Source organism: Sapajus apella, unplaced genomic scaffold, assembly GCF_009761245.1.
Source record: "Sapajus apella isolate SASKATOON/1434 unplaced genomic scaffold, GSC_monkey_1.0 scaffold93, whole genome shotgun sequence".
Classification (NCBI taxonomy): domain Eukaryota; kingdom Metazoa; phylum Chordata; class Mammalia; order Primates; family Cebidae; genus Sapajus; species Sapajus apella.
The window spans coordinates 6,733,628-6,753,189 of record NW_022437033.1 but is presented as its reverse complement, the minus strand read 5'-3'; the positions used below and the strand labels follow the sequence as shown (position 1 = coordinate 6,753,189).

Sequence of the window (19,562 nt, the reverse complement as noted above, 5' to 3'; positions counted from 1 at the left end):
TGACTCAAAAACACAAGCAACCAAAGACGAAATAGAGAAATTGAACTTTCTCAAAATTAAAAACATTTTTACATCAAAGGACATTATCAAGAAAGCGAAAAGACTACCCACAGAATGGGAGGGAACATTTGCAAATCATGTATCTGATAAGGGTCCAGTAACCAGAAAATAAAAACAATTATTAAAGGTCAAGAACAAAACCAAAAACAATCCAATTAAAAACGGTCAAAGAATGTGAAAATACATTTCTCCAAAGATGTACAAATGGCCAACAAGCACATAAAAACATACTCAATGTCATTAGGCATAAGGAAAATATAAATCAAAACCATAATGAGATACTATTTCACACCCACTATGATGGCTATAATTTTTAAAAAGGGGGACAGATAACAGGTATTGGTGAAACTGAAGTCCTCAAACGTTGGTGGAGATGTAAAATGGTTCAACCACTTCCTAAAACAACGTGGGACTTCCTCAAAAAGTTCAATGGAGTTCCCATATGACCCAGCAATTCTACTCCCAGAGAATTCAAAACAAGTCTACAAAAGAACTTGTACACAAATGCTCATAGCAGTATTGTTCACAATAGGCCCAAAGTGGAAACCGAAATTTGGTAAATTTCAAAAGCTAGATTAAAATATACTATATCCCTACAATGGAATACTAATCAGCCATAAAAAGGAATGAAGTACCATTATGGACTGTGGAATTGGCAGTAACTGGTTCATGGGTGTGGGTTTTAATTTGGTGTGGTGGAACCACATAGGAGTGACAATTGCACATTTACATGAACTAAATGCCTTTAATTGTTCACTATAAAATACTTAATTTTATGTTATATGAATATCACCTCAATTTTTTTTTTTTTTTTTTTTTTTTAGATGGAGTCTCACACTGTCACCAAGCTGGAATGCAGTGGTGTGATCTTGGCTCACTGTAACCTCTGCCTCCCGGATTTAAGTGGTTCTCCTGCCTCAGCCTCCTGAGTAGCTGGAATTACAGGTGTGTATCACCACGCTGGCTAATTTTTGTATTTTTAGTAGAAATAGAGTTTCACCATGTTGGCCAGGCTGGTCTTGGACTCCTGACCTCCAGTGATCCTCCTGCCTCAGCCTCCCAAAGTGCCTGGTCCTCAATTTTTAAAAATGGGGCTGGCCAGGCACGGTGGCTCACGCCTGTAATCCCAGCACTTTGGGAGGCCGAGGCGGGTGGATCACGAGGTCAAGAGATCCAGACCATCCCGGTCAACATGGTGAAACCCTGTTTCTACTAAAAATACAAAAAATTAGCTGGGCATGGTGGCGCGTGCCTGTAGTCCCAGCTACTCAGGAGGCTGAGGCAGGAGAATTGCCTGAACCCAGGAGGCGGAGGTTGCGGTGAGCCGAGATTGCGCCATTGCACTCCAGCCTGAGTAACAAGAGCGAAACTCCGTCTCAAAAAAAAAAAAAAGAAAAGAAATAAATAAATAAAAATAAAAATGGGGCTACAAGGGAGGTTAGTATTTTGCGAGGGGAAGTAAGGAAGGCAAGGCTTTTGTTAGGGGAAGTTGGGGAGGGAAGGTCTTCCAGAAGAGAGTTTAGGCGGGAAAGACTTCCTGCCACCCAGGCGTAAGAGAATAGGTCTTTATGAAGGGAGGTGAGAGAGGGGAGGACTTTGTAAGGAGGACTGCTGAGGATAGGGCCATAAAGGCTTTCGGGAGGAGAGAGGACAGGAGGGGGCAGGGTTGGTGCCACAGGTCGCCACACCCCACCCCTCCCCATCCCCCAGTCCCCCAGTCCCCAAGCATTTCCCTGGCTGGCCGGGAGCCAGCACTCACCACTCACCGGGGTACATGTAGTAGTACACCAACAGCAGGATGCAGATAGACAGCGTGAACAGCCAGAAGCGCTTGTTGAGGCACATGTTTGTCACAGAGCGGTGAGCCTGAGCCCGGAAGCCATGCAGAGATGCCCGCCATCCTGGCCTAGGCCCGTTACCCATTGCAGCCTCATGCCCGGGATGGCTGCTCTCGGGATTCAACTCGCTTGCCGCTGCCTCAGAAGTTGCCTTCTTTAAGCGAGCCACTTTCGCGACCCGGGACCTTGACCTATTCCTCCGCTTCACTTTTCTCTGATCTGAAGGCATGGCTCCGTGTACTGCCTTGGTGAGACGCCGCCTCACTGTCCAACGGTCTGTGACTCATAAGCTTCCGGGGCAGTCCCTGACCCCAAAGTTCCGGCGCAGCCCGTGACCCAGTGATTCTTGCGTGACTTGTGCCAACCCTCGCGATGTCTGAAAGTGATTCCTTCACAATGATGTCTTCTGATACATTCCACAGGTCCAGACCCTTATAACCACGTGGCCAGCGTTTGGCGCACCCCCATACTCCTACTCAAAGCCTGGCGCTAGATGCTTGTTAAATGCTTCCAGAGCAAGTGAACGGGGCTTGAGGCCTGCACCAGCGGCATAACTGCTTGTCATAGATCAACAAAAAGGAGTAACTCGGATTCAGACTCCAGCCTTGGCTGTTAATTCCTCCTCGTTCCTAGAGTGCATACTGTAGTGTACAGTCACTACAATTAGTCATTACAGCGCTCGCGACAGCATCTGCTAGCCAAATGTGGCTGTTTAAATGTAAATTTCAACTACTTAAAATTAAATAAAATTAAGAAATCAGTTCCTCAATCACAGTAGCCACATTAACACGTGCTCAATAGCCACATGTGGCTCATGGCTGCCATCCTGAACACTGGCAACATAAATACTCATATATATATATATATATATATATATATGTATGTATTTAAGAGGGAGTCTTGCTCTGTCGCCCAGGCTGGAGTGCAGGGCACGGTCTTGGCCCACTGCAACCTTCACCTTCCGGGTTCAAGCAATGCTCCTGCCTCAGCCTCCCGAATAGCTGGGATTACATGTGCATCCCACCACGCCTGGCTAATTTTTGTATTTTTAGTAGAGACAGGGGTTTCACCATGTTGGCCAGGCTGATCTTGAACTCCTGACCTCTGGTGATGCCTCCCACCTCAGCCTCCCAAAGTGCTGGGATTACAGGCATGAGCCACCACACCCAGCAGGAGCATTTTCATCGTGGCAAAAAGTTGTCTTGGGCAGTGCTGGATGTGAAGAGTGAGTAGTGAATATCATAGATATTCAATAGATTGTTGTGCTTTAGTAGAAGCCTTTAAGTGTGGGACAAAACGCTATTTGCCTTATGAGACCTTAACACTGAGTTACAAATAAATAAAACAATAGGACAACATGAGAACAAAAAATGTGTGAGGAACACTGAAGAGTGACTAAAATCATTTACATTTTATTGCCATAATTACCACCCATGAACTGGGTGGCTCTAAGTAAATGTCCTCCTCCCACTAGACCTTGGTTACTCATGTAAAATGAGAGGGCTGTACATTGTTGCTAAACCCCATTTTGGCTCTAAAATCTGACCCTTGGGCAAAATCCCATTACCTTCGTTGGTTTGGCCACACCTGCAAAAGGATTGTGTAGGTAATGCTTCCATAACTGTTAGCCTACCACATTCTAGTTTACAAGGGATATGAAAACCATCCTCAACTGCACTTCCATCCTTATTCGTAATTATATTATACGCACTTTCCAAAGGAGTTTCTATTAATTTTATTCTATTGTTATTTCCAGTGTTACTAGACATCCCACAGAGGACGGCAGGAGGCTTCCTCTTCCAACAATTCTTGAAACTTAGCAGACTCCATCCATCCCAGCCCCATGCCCAAGAGCCATTCATAATGCTCTTTCCTTTATTCAAGAGTCTAACAGGAAAAGAACCCATTTTCCTTTTATAGTTTTTTAAATCATTTTTCTGGCTTCGGCTTTTCCAAAATTAATTTGATGAGAGAATTGTTATTGCACAAAACATTTATTAATAGCTTCTGAAACTACTGCTTGCAGCTGTGAGGAACTGTGAAGTATCTGAGATTTTACTCTGCTTTCAAGTAAAAAGGTAACTAGTGTCAGTTTTATAGATGCTGGCAGAAGATGCAAGACTACTGAGTCAGACACAAAGGACAAAAGCTCTTCTGAGGCATGCAGAAACTCAACAAATCAATGGAAAATTGCCTCCCAACAGCAACGTGTTTATGTCACAGCACAGGAGGGAAATGATCATATGACCAGACACTGCACAGCCACCCTGAAGTCTCAGAAAAATCAAGCTGGAGCACACCATTGGGAACTCAGCTCTTTGCCATCTCACAGGTTGAGCTCTCTTAGCCCTTAGTTTCTCCCATCTACCAATTAGGGGCTGTGGATAGCCTGATTGGGAAGATGCTTGACTATAGCATTTGAGGTTGCTGCAAACATGTAAAGCGTGGCAGTTCTACTACAATGTAATCCACCGTATACCATTAGAAACCCAAATTACTAACAGGAACTCAAGGGACAAAATCTGTAAGATTACAACTCAGCACTTCCTGGTTTACACAACGTTAATTCAGGTCACTCGCACAAAAAGCCATGCAAAGTGGCCATTTTATAGATTATCAGATGTAAATTTAAAATCCTTCACTGGCTTTCCTCTTTTGTCCTGTATGCTCAAGGGAGCTACATTTGATACTAAACAACCCAGACCTAATTAGAGATAAAAATGTATTGCATGGGCATGAGTACAAGAATTCTTCATGAGATGATACATACCACTGCTCACAATGTAACTACTGTTCAGAATAGACACTTTTTTTTTTCCAAATATCACCACAGACAGACATGAAAAGATGCCTGACCTCAGGTAATCATGGGAATATAAGTTAAATCAATAAAGAGATATGTCACACTGATCAGATTAGCAAAAATCAATAAATATCCACACAAATATATAGAAATAAGACTTTGGTCATTGTTGGTGGGGTTACAAATGGGTACAACCACTTTGGTGAGTTGTTGTTGTTGTTGTTGTTTGAGACAGAGTCTCACTCTGTCACCCAGGCTGGAGTCCAGTGGTGCTATCTCAGCTCACTGAAACATCCACTTCCTGGGTATAAGAGATTCTACTGCCTCAGCATCCCAAGTAGCTGGGACTACAGGCATGTGCCTCTGTGCCCCAGCTAACTCTGTATTTTTTAGTAGAGGCAGGGTTTCACTATATGTTGACCAGGCTGGTCTTGAATGCCTGACCTCAGGTGATCAGCCCATCTTGGCCTCCCAAAGTGCTGGGATTATAGGCATGAGCCACTGTGCCTGACCCACTTTGGTGATTTTTTAACAACACATTGTAAAGTTAAATATTCACATATTCTGTGACCTAGGAATTCCACTTTTAGGTATCTAAAAGTGGCATGTGTACAAGGAGACATGTACAACATTATTCATTGTTATAGTGGAAATAACATAAATGATGTCTCAGTAGGGTAATAAAAGCAAACTAGTTCATTCCTATAATGTATAATATAACATTTAACAATAGTCAGGATCAATAGCCCTAGCCAAGGTAGTAATTATCTTTTTTTTTTTTTTACTGGTTTGCCTACCAGCGTGAGGTGACAGTCTCAGCTTCTAATTGAGTGGAATTATTATTGTGTTCCCTGAAAGAAATGTTGAATAATAATAAACTTCTATTTCTAAAATAGCAGAAGCCAAAGTTGTGAGAATAGGAAGCAAAACACAATTTTTTTGTGGATTATGAGGTGTCACAAGTAGGTCTATAAGAGATGATTTCATTGTTTTATTAGGTTGTCTTCTTCTAGATGAGGTGGCATGTGGCAAAACCAGTGAAGTCAACAGGCTTCAGTTCTTTCTTGTACTTAGATCAGGGTAATGTGAGTTCTTTAGATGGAAGCAATGTTGTGTTAGATACAATAGTGCTTCAATAGGTATTCAATAAATCTATAGATGGTAGGGCTAGCAGAGTTACTATAAAAAGGAAAATAAATCCAATTCCTGTTTGTAAACAGGAAAACAAACAACTCCGATCTATTCAAGTTAAGAAAAAAGTCACTGTCCAGTTTGTAATAAAAGGAGTCCGAAGTAATGGAACTGTCCCAAGATGGCTGGATGGTACCCATAGGATATTATGCCACATCAGGGTCCCAGGGTTAATGGCTGCTGCTGGTAAATTGGGCATCCAAGCAGTAGTAATAGTAAGTTTTGGTGAGAGGAAATTCTTATTATTGAGTCCATGCATATTTTCATTTCTGTCTCCAAGGTCACTGAATGGGCATTACGTCCATCTGACTATTTGGCACCTCTCCTACAAAGAGAACCTTTTGATAAATATTCATATGCAAGACCTATATTCTAGATCAACTCACATACTTCTTTCTCAAATTTCCTTGCTATCAATCCTCCAAACTTGCTCCTTCCAAGACCCAGACCATCCAGCCGCAACATTAGCCTCTGCCATGAGTCAGCATAGATCCTTGCCACAGCCTTTCTCTTCTACCTGGCAAACAAGGCAAGTTCCAGATGAAGGGGACAACCAAATATATGACTTGAAGTTCTGCCCAGCAGGTAGATTTCCCTTCCCCACCATCCTACAGATCACCTATGAGTGGAGCCGTATTGACACAGGAATCTACTTATTCCTAAGAGAGAACTATTCTTTCTGTTCTCTTTCGCTGATCATTGTTGTTTCTGGATGAGCTGCAGCCATCTTGCTGCCCGTATAAGAATGAAGTCAATATGGAGAATGGCAGAAAAGAGGAACAGGAAGAACCTGAATACCTAATGATAGCATTGAACTACCCCGAAACTTGACCCATTGTGAAACTTCCAGTTTGTGAGATAATATATTTCCTAATAGTTTTAACCACTTCGAGTTAGTGTTTCTGTTTCTGACAGCCAAATGCTTTCTAACTAATATAGTTGTCCAAACTTTCTCTCTTGTGTATTACTTGATCACCTAGTCAAAATCCAATGCTCTCAGAAGAAAATACCCCAAATTTGAATAACACATAGGCATAGCTGCATATACAGAGAGATCCATGTATTTGTTGAGTGAATGGATGGATAAAGGAATAAATGTTCTTAACTACTATTGCTCTAAGCAAAATCCTCTGTTTCTTGACTACTATCTGTATCAGTCAGGGTTTATTTGCAGATGACTAGAATAGTTAGTTAGCTAGTTAGAATACATAAGTAGATATTTTAAGCAAAGAGGGATTTTAATATAGGGAATTTGTTGATTACAAAATTCTAGGAAGGACTGGAGGAGGAAGCTCAGCTGGGCTTCCAGTAAAAAATTCTAGAACAACACAGTAGGAAACCACTGACACATCAAAGCCAGGGCAATGGGAGCATTGTCTTGGTTGCAGACAATGAGGAAGTGCACTGTCTCTAGAGAAGGAAGAAGAAGAAAACCAATTATAATTTGGCCTGCTTTGTGATTATCACCATGTCAACAATTCTAAATCATGTCACTGGGAAAACATTCTTCTCTGGAAACAAAATCGTTTGTTGAGCTATATTTTAAGCAAATTGCTGAGACTACTGTTGAGTTGTAATAATAGATAAGTATACTTCAAATCAGCACATTTAAATTACATATCCTTTCATCAACATTGTATTCAAAATGGAAGTGAATTTGGAGAATCTCCAGTTATATATGCAATCCCCAGTCCTTCTGGACCCAACTATACATTTCTGTTTTGAGAGCAATTTCATCACAGTTTAATCCATCCAAGCTTCCTTCAGGTACAGTTACTTCATGTCTCTAACACTTGTGATGCTACACATTCCTGTGTTTAAACAAAAGCACAGTGATTGTAAATATGAGGACAAAAAACACTTGATTTTCTTCAGTTCTGTCATTCTATGATACCACTTGGAGTTTTAATTTGTGTTTAAAATTTACAGTGAAACACTGTGACAACTCTGATGTATAATGCAAATGTTATTATACTGCAAATGTTAATAGCATTAAATGCTATTATTCATTAGGGCAACAGATCAACATGCAGATGTTCGTGCCCCTTTTGTTAAAAAATGTATAATGTAATCAAATGTTAATTCATTGCTTTTTGAAGACTTAATATTGTTTGTTTTTACATCTTTTTGTTGAAATACATATAAAATTTGCCATCTTTACATCTTTAAGTGTACAGTTTAGTGGTAACAAATATATTTATATATTTTTTTCCCTTTCATCTCCCTCTCCCCTCAACCTTCCTGACTTCTGGTAACAATTGTTCTAGTCTATCTTCATGATTCACTTTTATAATTTCCACATGAGTGAGAACATGTGATATGTGTCACTTTTTGCTTGGTTTATTTCACTTAATATAATGACTTCCAGTTCCATCCATGTTACTGCAAATGACAAAATTTTATTCTATTTTATGGCTGAATAATATTCCTTCATGTGTATATGGTACATTTCTTTATTCTTTCATCCTTTGTTTGGGAATTAGGTTGATTCCATATTTTGGCTATTGGGAATACTGCTGCAATAAACATAGAAGTGCAGGTATCCCTTGAATATATTGATTTCCTTTCTTTTGGATACATATCAAGTAGTAGAATGGCTGGATCACATGGTATTCTAAGTCTAGTTTTTTTTAGGAACCTCTATACTCTTAGCGGCTGTACTAATTTACATTCCTACCAACAGTGTGTGAGGGTTCCCCTCTCTTCACATCCTCACCAACATCTGTTAGTGCCTGCCTTTTTGACACAGGCCATTTTAATGTGCTGAGATGATATCTCATTGTGGTTTTGATTTGCATTTCTCCAATGATTAGTAATGTTTGACATTTTTTTCATATACCTATTGGCCGTTTTTATGTATTATTTTGAGAAATGTCTATTTAGATCGTTTGCCCGTTTTTAAATCAGATTATTTGGGGCTTTTTGCTATAGAGTATTTTGAGCTCCTTATATATTCTGGTTTTCAATCCCTTGTCAGATGGATAGTTTGCAAATATTTTCTTCCATTCTGTGGATTGTCTCTTCAATTTGTTGACTGGTTTCCTTTACTGTGTAGAAGGTTTTTAACCTCCAGTGATCCCATTTGTCTACTTTTACTTTTGTTGCCTGTGCTTTTGAGGTCTTACACAAAAAAATCTTTGCTCAGACCAATGTCAGGGAACATTTCCCCAATATTTCCTTCTAGTAGTTTCATAGTTTGAGGTCTTAGACTCAAGTCTTTAATCCACTTTTATTTTATCTTTGTGTAGGGTGAGAGATAGACGTATAGTTTCATTCTCCTACGTATAGTTATCCAGCCTGTACAACACCACTTATTGAAAAGACTGTCCTGTCCCCACTGGATGTTCTTCATACTTTTGTTGAAGATGAGTTGGCTACAAATGGATGGATTTATGTCTGGGTTCTCTATTATGCTCTACTCGTCAATGTGTCTGTTTTTATGCTAGTACCATGTTGTCTTCGTTATTATACCTTTGTAGTAAATTTTGAAGTCAGATAATGGGATGCCTTCAGCTTCATTCATTCTTTTTACTCGGGATTGGTTTGGCTATTTGGATCTTTTGTGGTTCCACATAATTTTTAGGGTTCCACATAATTTTTGTTTCCTATTTCTATGGAGAATGTCATTGATATTTTGATAAGGATTACATTGAATATTTAAGTTGCTTTGGGAGAGTACAGTCATTGTAATAATATTGTGATTCATAAGCATAGAATATCTTTCCATTATTTTGTGTACTTTTAATTTCTTTACCAGATTATATATTTTTAACAATCAAATATCTTTATCTTTAATAATTTTTTATTTTTGTTGTTATAATTTCAACTTTTAATTTAGATTCAGGGGTACAAGTGCAGATTTGTTACATGGGTATATTGCATGATGCTGAGGTTTGGGTCACAAGAGATCTGGTCACCCATGTAGTCAGCATAGTATCCAACAGGTAGATTTTCAGCTCTTTTCCCCTTCCCTTTACCCTCCCCCAGTGGTCCCCAGTGTTTATTATTCACATCTTTATGTCCATGTGCATAGCTCCCACTTATAACTGAGAACATTCAGTATTCGGTTTTCTGTTTCTGTGTTAATTTGCTTAGGATAATGGCATTCAGTGGCATCCATGTTGCTGCAAAGGACATGATTTCAGTCCTTTTTGTGTCTGCATAGTATTTCATGGTGTATATGTATGTACCACATTTTCTTTATCCAATCCATTATTGATGAGCACCTAGACTGACTGCATGTCTTTGCTATTGTGAATAGTGCTGTGATGAGCATATGAGTACATGTGTCTTTTTGGTAGAATGATTTATATTCCTTTGGTTTTATATCCAGTGATAGGATTGCTGGGTCTAACGGTAGTTTTATTTTTAGTTCTCTGAGAAATCTCCAAACTACTTTCCACAGTGGCCGAAGTACTTTACATACGCACCAACAGTGTATAAGCATTTCCTTTTCTCCACAGCCCCACCACCATCTGTTAGTTTTTGACATTTTAAATAATAGCTGTTCTGACTGGTGTGACACTATCTCGCCGTGGGTTTGACTTTCATTTATCTGATGATTAGTGATGTTGAGCACTTTTTCATCTGTTTCTTGGCCACTTATATGCCTTCTTTTGGGAAGTGTCTGTTCATTACTTTGCCTGGGGATTAGTAAGTCATTTCTAGAATGGTTGGTTCTAGGAAAGCAGTAGTTTGCTGAGATCTGGGGATTAGGAACCTGCTGCCAGAACTATTGTCTCCAGACCCTCACCAGCAAAATGGATGTCTTGCATGCCACTTCCTTCCCATTTGGCTCATTTTGGAAACCAAGCATAACGTAATTACAACTGATTGGTTGTACCAAAATCACATCCAAAATCTGGTCTGCATAGGAATCTGGAAAATGTGGCGTTTTAGCTTTCTAGCTTCTGCAGTACAGGAAGGCATACTTGAAGAGGTTTGGGTGGATGTTGGGCAAGCCACTACCATCTTTAATAGCCTCACATACAGCCAGCTCATGCCCTGAACTACTCCACTTCTTACACACTCTATCAGCTCCTTCCACTGTGCCTTTTAAAATCTCCATCCTAATGTAAAGAAGCTGCTCTAAATTTTCCACATTATTTTCTTTTCCTCTGCTTTCCTACACCTTTAATTAGCTTCCAACTGATTAACCCTCCCTGGGTTAACCACTGTGCTGGAAACTCCCTTCAGTGGATACTACTCCTCCTTCTACTTGCAGGGGAAAAGAAGAGGTTAGTAAATTTCTTACACCTCTTTGCTACCCCAAACCATGGTTTCAATGCTTGTCAATTTCCTCTCTTTTGGAGCCCACATTATCTGATTATACCACCTGCTTGAATTTTTGCATCTCAGGGGCCTACTAAATTTTAAAAAGTCTGTATTTCTTGCTTCTATATTTTAGCACCTGAATCAGCAACTTCCTTTCACTCACAACCCTTGGCCTTTATTCTTAGAATGAAGCTGGCTACCTGGTTATTCTGGCTTCCACTTTTCAAATTTGAAAGCCAGTAAAGTATTTATCCTTCTCAAACACTTTGCAGCATTTGAAACAGCTAACTTCCCTATTTTTCTCAGGGAATCTATGTGTCCTTACTGGCCTGTATGTTCTCCAAGAGAAGAGAACTTGTCTGCCTTATTTATTGCTATATTTTCAGTGCCTAAACATTGAATAGCTCATAGTATTTCCCCAATACATATATTTTAATGCATAATTGTCAGACAAAGCTCAATTCTCACATCCTACCAATCCTTATGCTGTTGGATAAATGTAGACATTCCCTGAAATTTGGTCTTACTGCCGTCTATTATTTGTATTCTCTAGTCACTCCACAACCAGGCGTGATATATTTACTTCCATTTCTTTAGAGATTGCCTCTATATCAAAGACACTTTAATTTTCATATATCTAGTCTTGCCTCTTTCCTGAGCTCCACAATGGAGATCAACTAAGCAAGCTCAACGTTCTTACCTGTAGAAGAACCAGATGGAACCAGAGGCCCTGGGCTCTAGGACCTCCAGTCTAGTGTGGGAAACAGGCATGTACAATACAGTTGTAGTCCAATGTGATGAATGCTCTTAAAAACAAAGTTTTGAACACAGTGCTGCAGGAACACAATGGAGGATGCAATTTATTCAGACTGGATTTATCAGCGAAAACTACTGAGAAGTGACATTTAATTCGGGCTTTGAAGATTAAGTAGATAATGTCCAGGCAAACAAGATAGGAAAGGTGTTTTTCATGGAGGAGTCTAAAGAGAGACTTAGAAAAATGCCTTTGCTGGCTCCCTGAAGTCTACAGGAAAAATGATGGCAATAAATCTGCTCCCTCCATGAAGCAGTCTCTCGCTCTCTTTGGTGTTTTTAGTTCTTTGTCTCCTGGCTTTCTTACATATCTGGCTCACTTCTCATTTGCGTTGATGAATATTCCTCTTCTACTCAGCATCTAAGTGTTGGGTTTCCTCAGGGCTCTCTTTTAGGTCTCCTTCTCTTTCCTTCCTCACTCTACACTATCTTCCCAAATGATCCCATGCACTCCCACTGCTAACTTGCCATTACATCCTGATGACTTACACACTACAGCTTACATTTATCTCTCTTCTGATCCCACTTAAGCATCTCTGCTTGGATAACTTGGAAACAAAACTGTTCATATCAAAACTTTATGGTTATCCACCACAAACCTTTTCTTTCTTCACTTTTCTATAACCTACAGTTAATACCTTTTATCCAGTTGCTCAAGTGAAAAATATGAGCCACCTTTGATTCTTCCACATTCCTCAATCTCCATTTATTCAATCAGCAAAACCTCTCTATCCTACCTCCCAAATTACCTGCATTGGTTAGTTTTATATGTCACCTTGGTCAGGCTATAGTGCCAAGTTATTCAAACACTAGGTAGTACTTAAGGTGTTTTCTAGATGTGGTTAAATCTACAATCAACTGACTTTATTTTGTTAACTTTTAAGTTTGGGGTACATGGGCAGGTTTGTTATATAGAGAAACTATAGGTGCTGGACATTAGACTTTCGTGAGATACAAAGTTTGCAAAAAGTTTTTCCAATTCTGTTGATCATCTGTTTATTCTACTGATAGTTTCTTTTGCTCTGCATAAGGTCATTTTAATTAGATCCCATTTGTCAATGTTGGCTTTTGTTGTGATTGCTTTTGGCATCTTGGTCATGAAACTTTTGCCAGTTCCTATGTCCAGAATGGTATTTCCTACGTTGTCATCCGAGTGTTTACAGTTTGGGGTTTTACGTTGTCTTTAATCCACCTTGAGCTAATTTTTGTATATCATGTAATGAATGGGTCCAGTTTAAATTGACTTCAAGTTAAGAATATTACTCCTGATAATTTGGGTTGACCTTATCAAATTAGTTGAAAATTTTGGGTTTCCTTGAAGAAAAAGTAATTCTGCCTGAAGACTCCAGCAACAACTCCTGCTGAGTTTCCAGCATGCTAACCTATCCTATGAATTTTGAACTTGCCAACTCCCACAATTGCATAAGCCGATTCCTTAAATAAATCTCTAATCCAATATGTATACAGTATACATTTTATATATTTATATAGTGTATATTTATATATTCTATACTTTATATATAATACTTTATATCATATAGACACACACACACACACACACACACACATACACATGCACATATATATATATATATATTACTGAGTTTGTTTCTGTAGGGAGCCTTGACTGATACACTTGATACACTATGTCTCTAATTAATTCAGGGCTCTACACTGTCTCCTCCTGTGGTCTTGCTCATTCCAAGCCATTCACCACGCTGTAATTATTGTGTACTTGTAAAGTTGTAAACCTGATTATGTCACTCTCTTGCTTAATATCCTTCAGCCACTGGTGATTGCTCCAACAATCCAAATTCTTTTCCCTGGTTTATGAGCACTCACCTTCTCTGTACCTTGCTTACCACCCTAGCCTCAGCCTTTGCCCCCTCTCCCTCATTCATATGTTACGACCCTACCAAACTTCCCCAGACTCCTAATGCTGTCTCCTGCATTTGTACAAGCTTTCTCCTTCCTCTCACCTAGCTAGCTCCTCTTCCGCCTTCAGAGCTCAACTTAAATATCATCCTCAGGCCAGGTTCAATCTGCATCGTATACTTTCCAATAAGGTTTGGTTACAATATCATTAATACTATAGTGCTTGAGTATGAAGAAATAATTCAGTTAATTTAAACAAGGAGAGAAAGATGTGCTCACTATTTACTGCTTCCTCTGTGAACTGTTTGGGATCTTTTCTAAGTCAGTATGTCTTCAAGTGGCCATACATCTGTCTGGTGGTTTTTCTTTGTTTATATTGAGTTGGGATTCCTCTGTTAAGCTACGTTGCTGCCAAACCTTCCATCACATTGTGTCATCCCATCAGCAAGGTGGGAGAGTTGAAGAGCGCCCATTTTCCCTTATCTGAAGATTGGCATGAGACATCAATGTTTTTAGAAAAGTCCCTAATTCTTCGGAGTTTACAAGTGTGGCTAAGGATGATGAAATTCCAAAATCTCACTGCCTTATAGCAGCAAAGTTTTGTTGCTTGCTCATGCTACATGCCCAACACAGGTTTGCAGGGACACTGCTGATCATCCCTGAGACCTATGCTGACAGAGATATCATCATCTTATGATGCTGCCATCCCAAGTTGAAATTCCAAATTGTTGTATCAGGGGAAGAGTATGTAGAGAATCAAACTATGCTGCCTCTTCAACGGCTCCAGTCAGAAAGCACATGTATCCTTTTCGCTTCCACTTTATTATCCAAATGAAGGTACAGGGCCATGTTCACACAGGGAAGCATGCGCCTGGAAGAAAAGGAGAACCAGAAAATTTGGGGAGACCTCGAAATGTCCATTACCAGGATTATTACAAATTGCTATCCGTTATTAAACACAGGCCATGTGCTGAGCACTGTGCTAAGCACTTTACATTAATCCTCACGGGAACTCTGAGGTAAATGTTAATATCTCCATTTTGGAAAGGAAACAGGTTCAGAGAGATGTCATGAGTTGCTCAAAGCCACAATTGATATTTAAGCTGGGATCTGAACCTGTGTCAACTGACTGGCAGTCAATGCTCTCCACACACCTGGAAGCTGAGTCTGGCCCTTCTGCCAACCACTACTGTGCTGCACTATAGTATGCAATACCTCCCAGAACTCTGTGCTTATACGGAGTTTCGTATGATGCCCTTGGCCTGGCAGAAGTGGGAGGTGCGTATTTTGTGCCAACTTTTGTTCACCCCTCTTGGTCCAATTCAAATCATAAGGCCTTCATGAAACCCCTCCTGACATCGTCCCACAAAAATGTATTTCTCCAGCTCAGCGGCTCTCAGCTCAAGTCCAGAGCAGGGTACTCATCACGTGGTTTTATTATTATCCGTTAACCTTGTTAGTTTTCTCACTACACTGTGTCTCCCTGAAGAAGCAGGCTATGTCACATTTCCCTCTGTATTACAGGACAGAGGGAAAATAGCTTAAGTCCAGCCAGCATTGATGACACATACATGCCAAGCATAAGCCTAAGTGCTTCACATATGCTCACTAATTGCACCTTCATGCCATCTCTATAGGGTAGGGGCTATTATAAGCATCGTCCATTTTACTCGTGAGAAAATTTAAATTCTAGAATGCTTCAGTAACTTGCCTGAAGTCTCATAGGTAGCGAATTGCTGTGCTGGGGTTAGAACCCAGGTAATTTCACGACAGAACCTACGCATGCTTGGTTGCTCTGCTACTGTTTACATCTTCTCTCAGCCAATACCTCAGCCCTTTCCTTCTAAACCCTTTAGTGTGTATTTCCTGGAAACAAGAACATTCTCTTACATAACCACAGTACAGCCTTCGAAATTAGAAATGTAGCATTGTCACATTGTGTAATCTGCAGACTTCATTCATATTTAGCCAATTGTTCCAATAATGTCATTTATGACAAAAGACAACATTTTCTGGTTCAAAGTCCAATCCAGGATTCTGTTACATTTAATTACCATGTCTCTTTTGATCTGAAATAGTTTCTCAGTATGTCTTTGTCTTTTATGACTTCAATAATTATGAAGAGTGCGAGCAATTCATTTTGTAAATGTTCATCTATTTGGACTTGTCTGATGTTTTCATATGACTAATTTCAGCGTATTCATTTTTTAGCAGGAACACTACAGAAGTGAGGTTGTATACCTCTCAGTGCATCATATGAGAAGGCACATTACAACTATTTGTCTCTGCAATGATTATTTTATTTTATGTTAATTTCTGTCTCCCAGTGTATTTTTCTTCTGTATCCCCAACATCAAACACACTCCCTGACTCATGGTATAGCGTCAATAAACATCAGTTGAATGAATAACATCAGTCTGTTTCCCCAAAAGACATTGCAAATCATAACCCTAGCCTCTTCCCTCGCCCTTTCTTCTCACATAATAATCAGCAAGTCCCACTGATCCCATATCTTAAATATCGTAAGAATCCCATAATCCTTCTCCATTCTCACTAGCTTAGCACTGGCTCATAATTTCAACAACCTGAACTTTCTGCCTGTAGTTTTGCCCATTTAGTCTGTCTTTGAAAGGTGAGTAGAATAGAACATTATTTTGTTATGTAGAATGGGCATAAGGATAGGTTTAATTGGGAGTAACTTACAAGCCGAAGTGTTAGTAAGATGAAGTACATAGTATTCTGTCCTTCCAGGAGATGTGCCTGCCCACTGATACTAAACATAAATTGGATTTTTCAGTGGGGTTTCTGGAGTTTGTGACTATGCTGAAGGAAATTTTGTGAAGTTAGGAAGGTCTTAAATAATAGTACAAAATTTATAATTAAAACCTGTAGCATTCCCTGAGACCTCTAGTCATGGAGCCCAGGCCAAATTATGAGAAAAAGATCCAAGGCTTAGATTGGGGGTGTTTTGGAGCCATGTGGCTAACTCCACCAGTTGCTGAGCAATAGCTCTACTTGTATTGAAGTACACACCCAGAATCAGGTTGACCACAATGCACATAGCCTAGTTAGTAAATAATCCAAAGTTATGCAGATGTCTAACACAATCTGACTTAGGGAGTCAAAATCTTTGATAGTGAGATCCCCAGCTGTCTCATTGGTAATCTCCCCTGTTGAGCCTTACGAACACAACTTAATGAAAGAAAACCCCTTGTAAAATAACAACAAACTGTATCTGTAGTGCTCCTAAGGAGAGCCTACTGATGGTACCAGAAGCTGAGGATATAGTCTGTGCCCACCGGTTCTTTGCTTTTTGAAGAGTTGTATGACTACCCTAAGGAAGTGGGCAACCTTTTGAAGGTAAAGGCAGGGGAGGCAAGGAAGCTATCTTAACTACACAGAAAAACGAATCCTGGAATCTGGTGAGGGGTACACAAATACTGCTTTGAGTTGGGTCCAAGATGATCCTCTGCATTCGTTTGGCATGGACATCACAGGGGATAGACACATGAGTGTAGAAGGCCAAGGCAAATGGTGGCTGAGGCCTCTTGCCTATAGGAGCAATACCTGAGGCATGGTTTGAGAGTGGGTTGCTAATATGATCCCCCATAGCCAAATCCCGCTGGGAGTGACATATTTAGCTTTGTGATAGTTGGCACTAGCGGTCACTGCCTCAGACAGGTACAGTCTGTCTCTATATGGAATAGGAAAACAGAGGTTTTTTGCCACTTGATCCTCTACTTGCTTCTCAGGGTCGAATTTGCCCATGCTCAACCAGTCAGGGTCTGTCAGCTACCCTCAGGAAAGAACTAGACCTTCTTTTATTTCCGAGAATGAAAGTCTGCAGAGACCATGGGGGTAACAATTCCTTTATCAAAGGCAATCTCTTGAGATCAGGAAGATGGTTACAGCACAGAGATGACGGATTACATGAGCTTGAGAACCACAGCAGTGTTCTCAAATTGCAGAGGAGGCGTGTGGCAATCCCAGATTCAGAGTTGTCTGCGGGGGTTGGGGGCAGAGGAAAGGATACCGGATGTCATTTCAATGAAAAAAGAAAAAAGCCTCCAAATTTGTGTTCATCCACATTTCTGTGATCTATGCAATACAATCTTCCCAGGTATTCATCATGGCTAGTGTGGATCCAAAAAAAGGAGGGAAATTGGCTGGGTGTGGTGGTTCATGCCTGCAAACCTAGCACTTTGGAAGGCCAAGGTGGGAGGATCGCTTGAACTCAGGAGTTCGAGACCCGCCTGGGCAACATAGTGAGACCTCATTTTTTTTTTCTTTTTTTTTTTTTCTGCCTATGTTTCAGAGGAGTGAGACCTTATTTTTAAAAACAAACAAACGCACAAAAAGAGGGAAATTATTCTTACATAATGTGGTGGCCACCAAAGTGTACCACTTCAGTCTCCTGTTGTGGAGAGCATAATTGACTGACAGCCCCAGATGCTACCCTTCTGAATCCACCACTGTGTACGCACTGAGGTTGTGCTTCCTTCAGCCTACTTCCAGCCAATAATCAGCCACTAACTGAGCACAGTAGGGGTACTAATGGTATTGCAGAATCATGCAAGAAAAAAGTTCTTGCAAGTAGAACTTTTTAAACAAATGACTTTGGATCAAGTACTCCTCATCCACCTGGTTGAAAAACTTACTTGAAACTGCACTATAGTTGGGGATCTCCATACCCAATCCTTCTTTCTTCCCTACCCTTCATCGATGTCAGATTGGTATCATGGTCTAAAGTCTCTCTTGACCTTCTCTGACTCTCTCCCCTTTACCTGTCTTGAGCTCTCACCCAAAAATACCTTGCACATCTAATTCTGTCTTGACATCTGCTTCTTAGAGGACTGGAACTACCACATGGAATATGGCAGTGTATACAGCTGATAAGAATTGTACTAGTCAGCCTTACAGAGTTTGTTCTTAAAGCGGCCAGTGTGGTTGTTCCTTAAGCTGAGCATTCTAGCACTTCATTGCACCTACTGAATGAGAATGGAAAGAAGACAGGATTGCCAGTGAATTCCATGCTGACAGGCTCATTGGCCCCTTGTTGTTTGATACTGGCCATAAATGAGTTGTCATATTGTATCATGTAAGAACATGTCAACACATGACAAAGGTAGTAAAGTCAGTCTCACACTTTATGTGTGCTATCTGACTGGGCCAGGTGGAAAGCAACCCATACCTAGAACGTTTGTCTAAAGCAGTCAGGACCCACTATCTGGCTCTAATAGGGGCAGAGGGCCTATATAGTAAACCTGCCAGTACGAGGTAGTTCTGAGTCCTGTATGACAGCCCTTCACGATGGTTTTGTTACTGTGGTAGGTCTAAACCTGGATCCAGTAGGTCACCATAAATAGGACGGCTCACAAGCTCAATTGACTTTCTCATTCCAAATGTTTTGCTTTTCTCAGGATGTGGCCCTTTCTAAGAGACAAACACATATGTGACTTTTTAATTGTGCCTGTGGATGAGTTGCATCTGTTTCCATAGGGAGCACCACATGCATATGACTTTCATGGTCTCTTCCTGGGTGGTCCAACAGCCTGACCTAAGAGCAAGGCCAGTAGCAGCAGCCCATGTCTATGTAAAGGCATTTTCATTCAAGGGGCAGAATGTTTTATTGCCCAAAAGCACCACTTGAAGTACTTCTATTAATTGTGCAGAGGACCCAGTGCCATGGAACAACACCGCTTATCATC

General features: G+C 40.4%; 1 protein-coding gene across 1 annotated transcript in view; it reads right to left on the bottom strand.

Moving 5' to 3' along the window:
* FMR1NB (FMR1 neighbor) overlaps window positions 1–2,146 on the bottom strand; it is a 40,392-nt gene extending 38,246 nt beyond the window's left edge. Inside the window, exon 1 of the mRNA XM_032256081.1 lies at window positions 1,827–2,146. Within this exon, the coding sequence (XP_032111972.1) occupies window positions 1,827–2,127 (301 nt within the window). The 5' untranslated portion in view covers window positions 2,128–2,146. The remainder of the gene's footprint in view (window positions 1–1,826) is intronic.
* Between the last annotated feature and the right edge of the window lie 17,416 nt (window positions 2,147–19,562).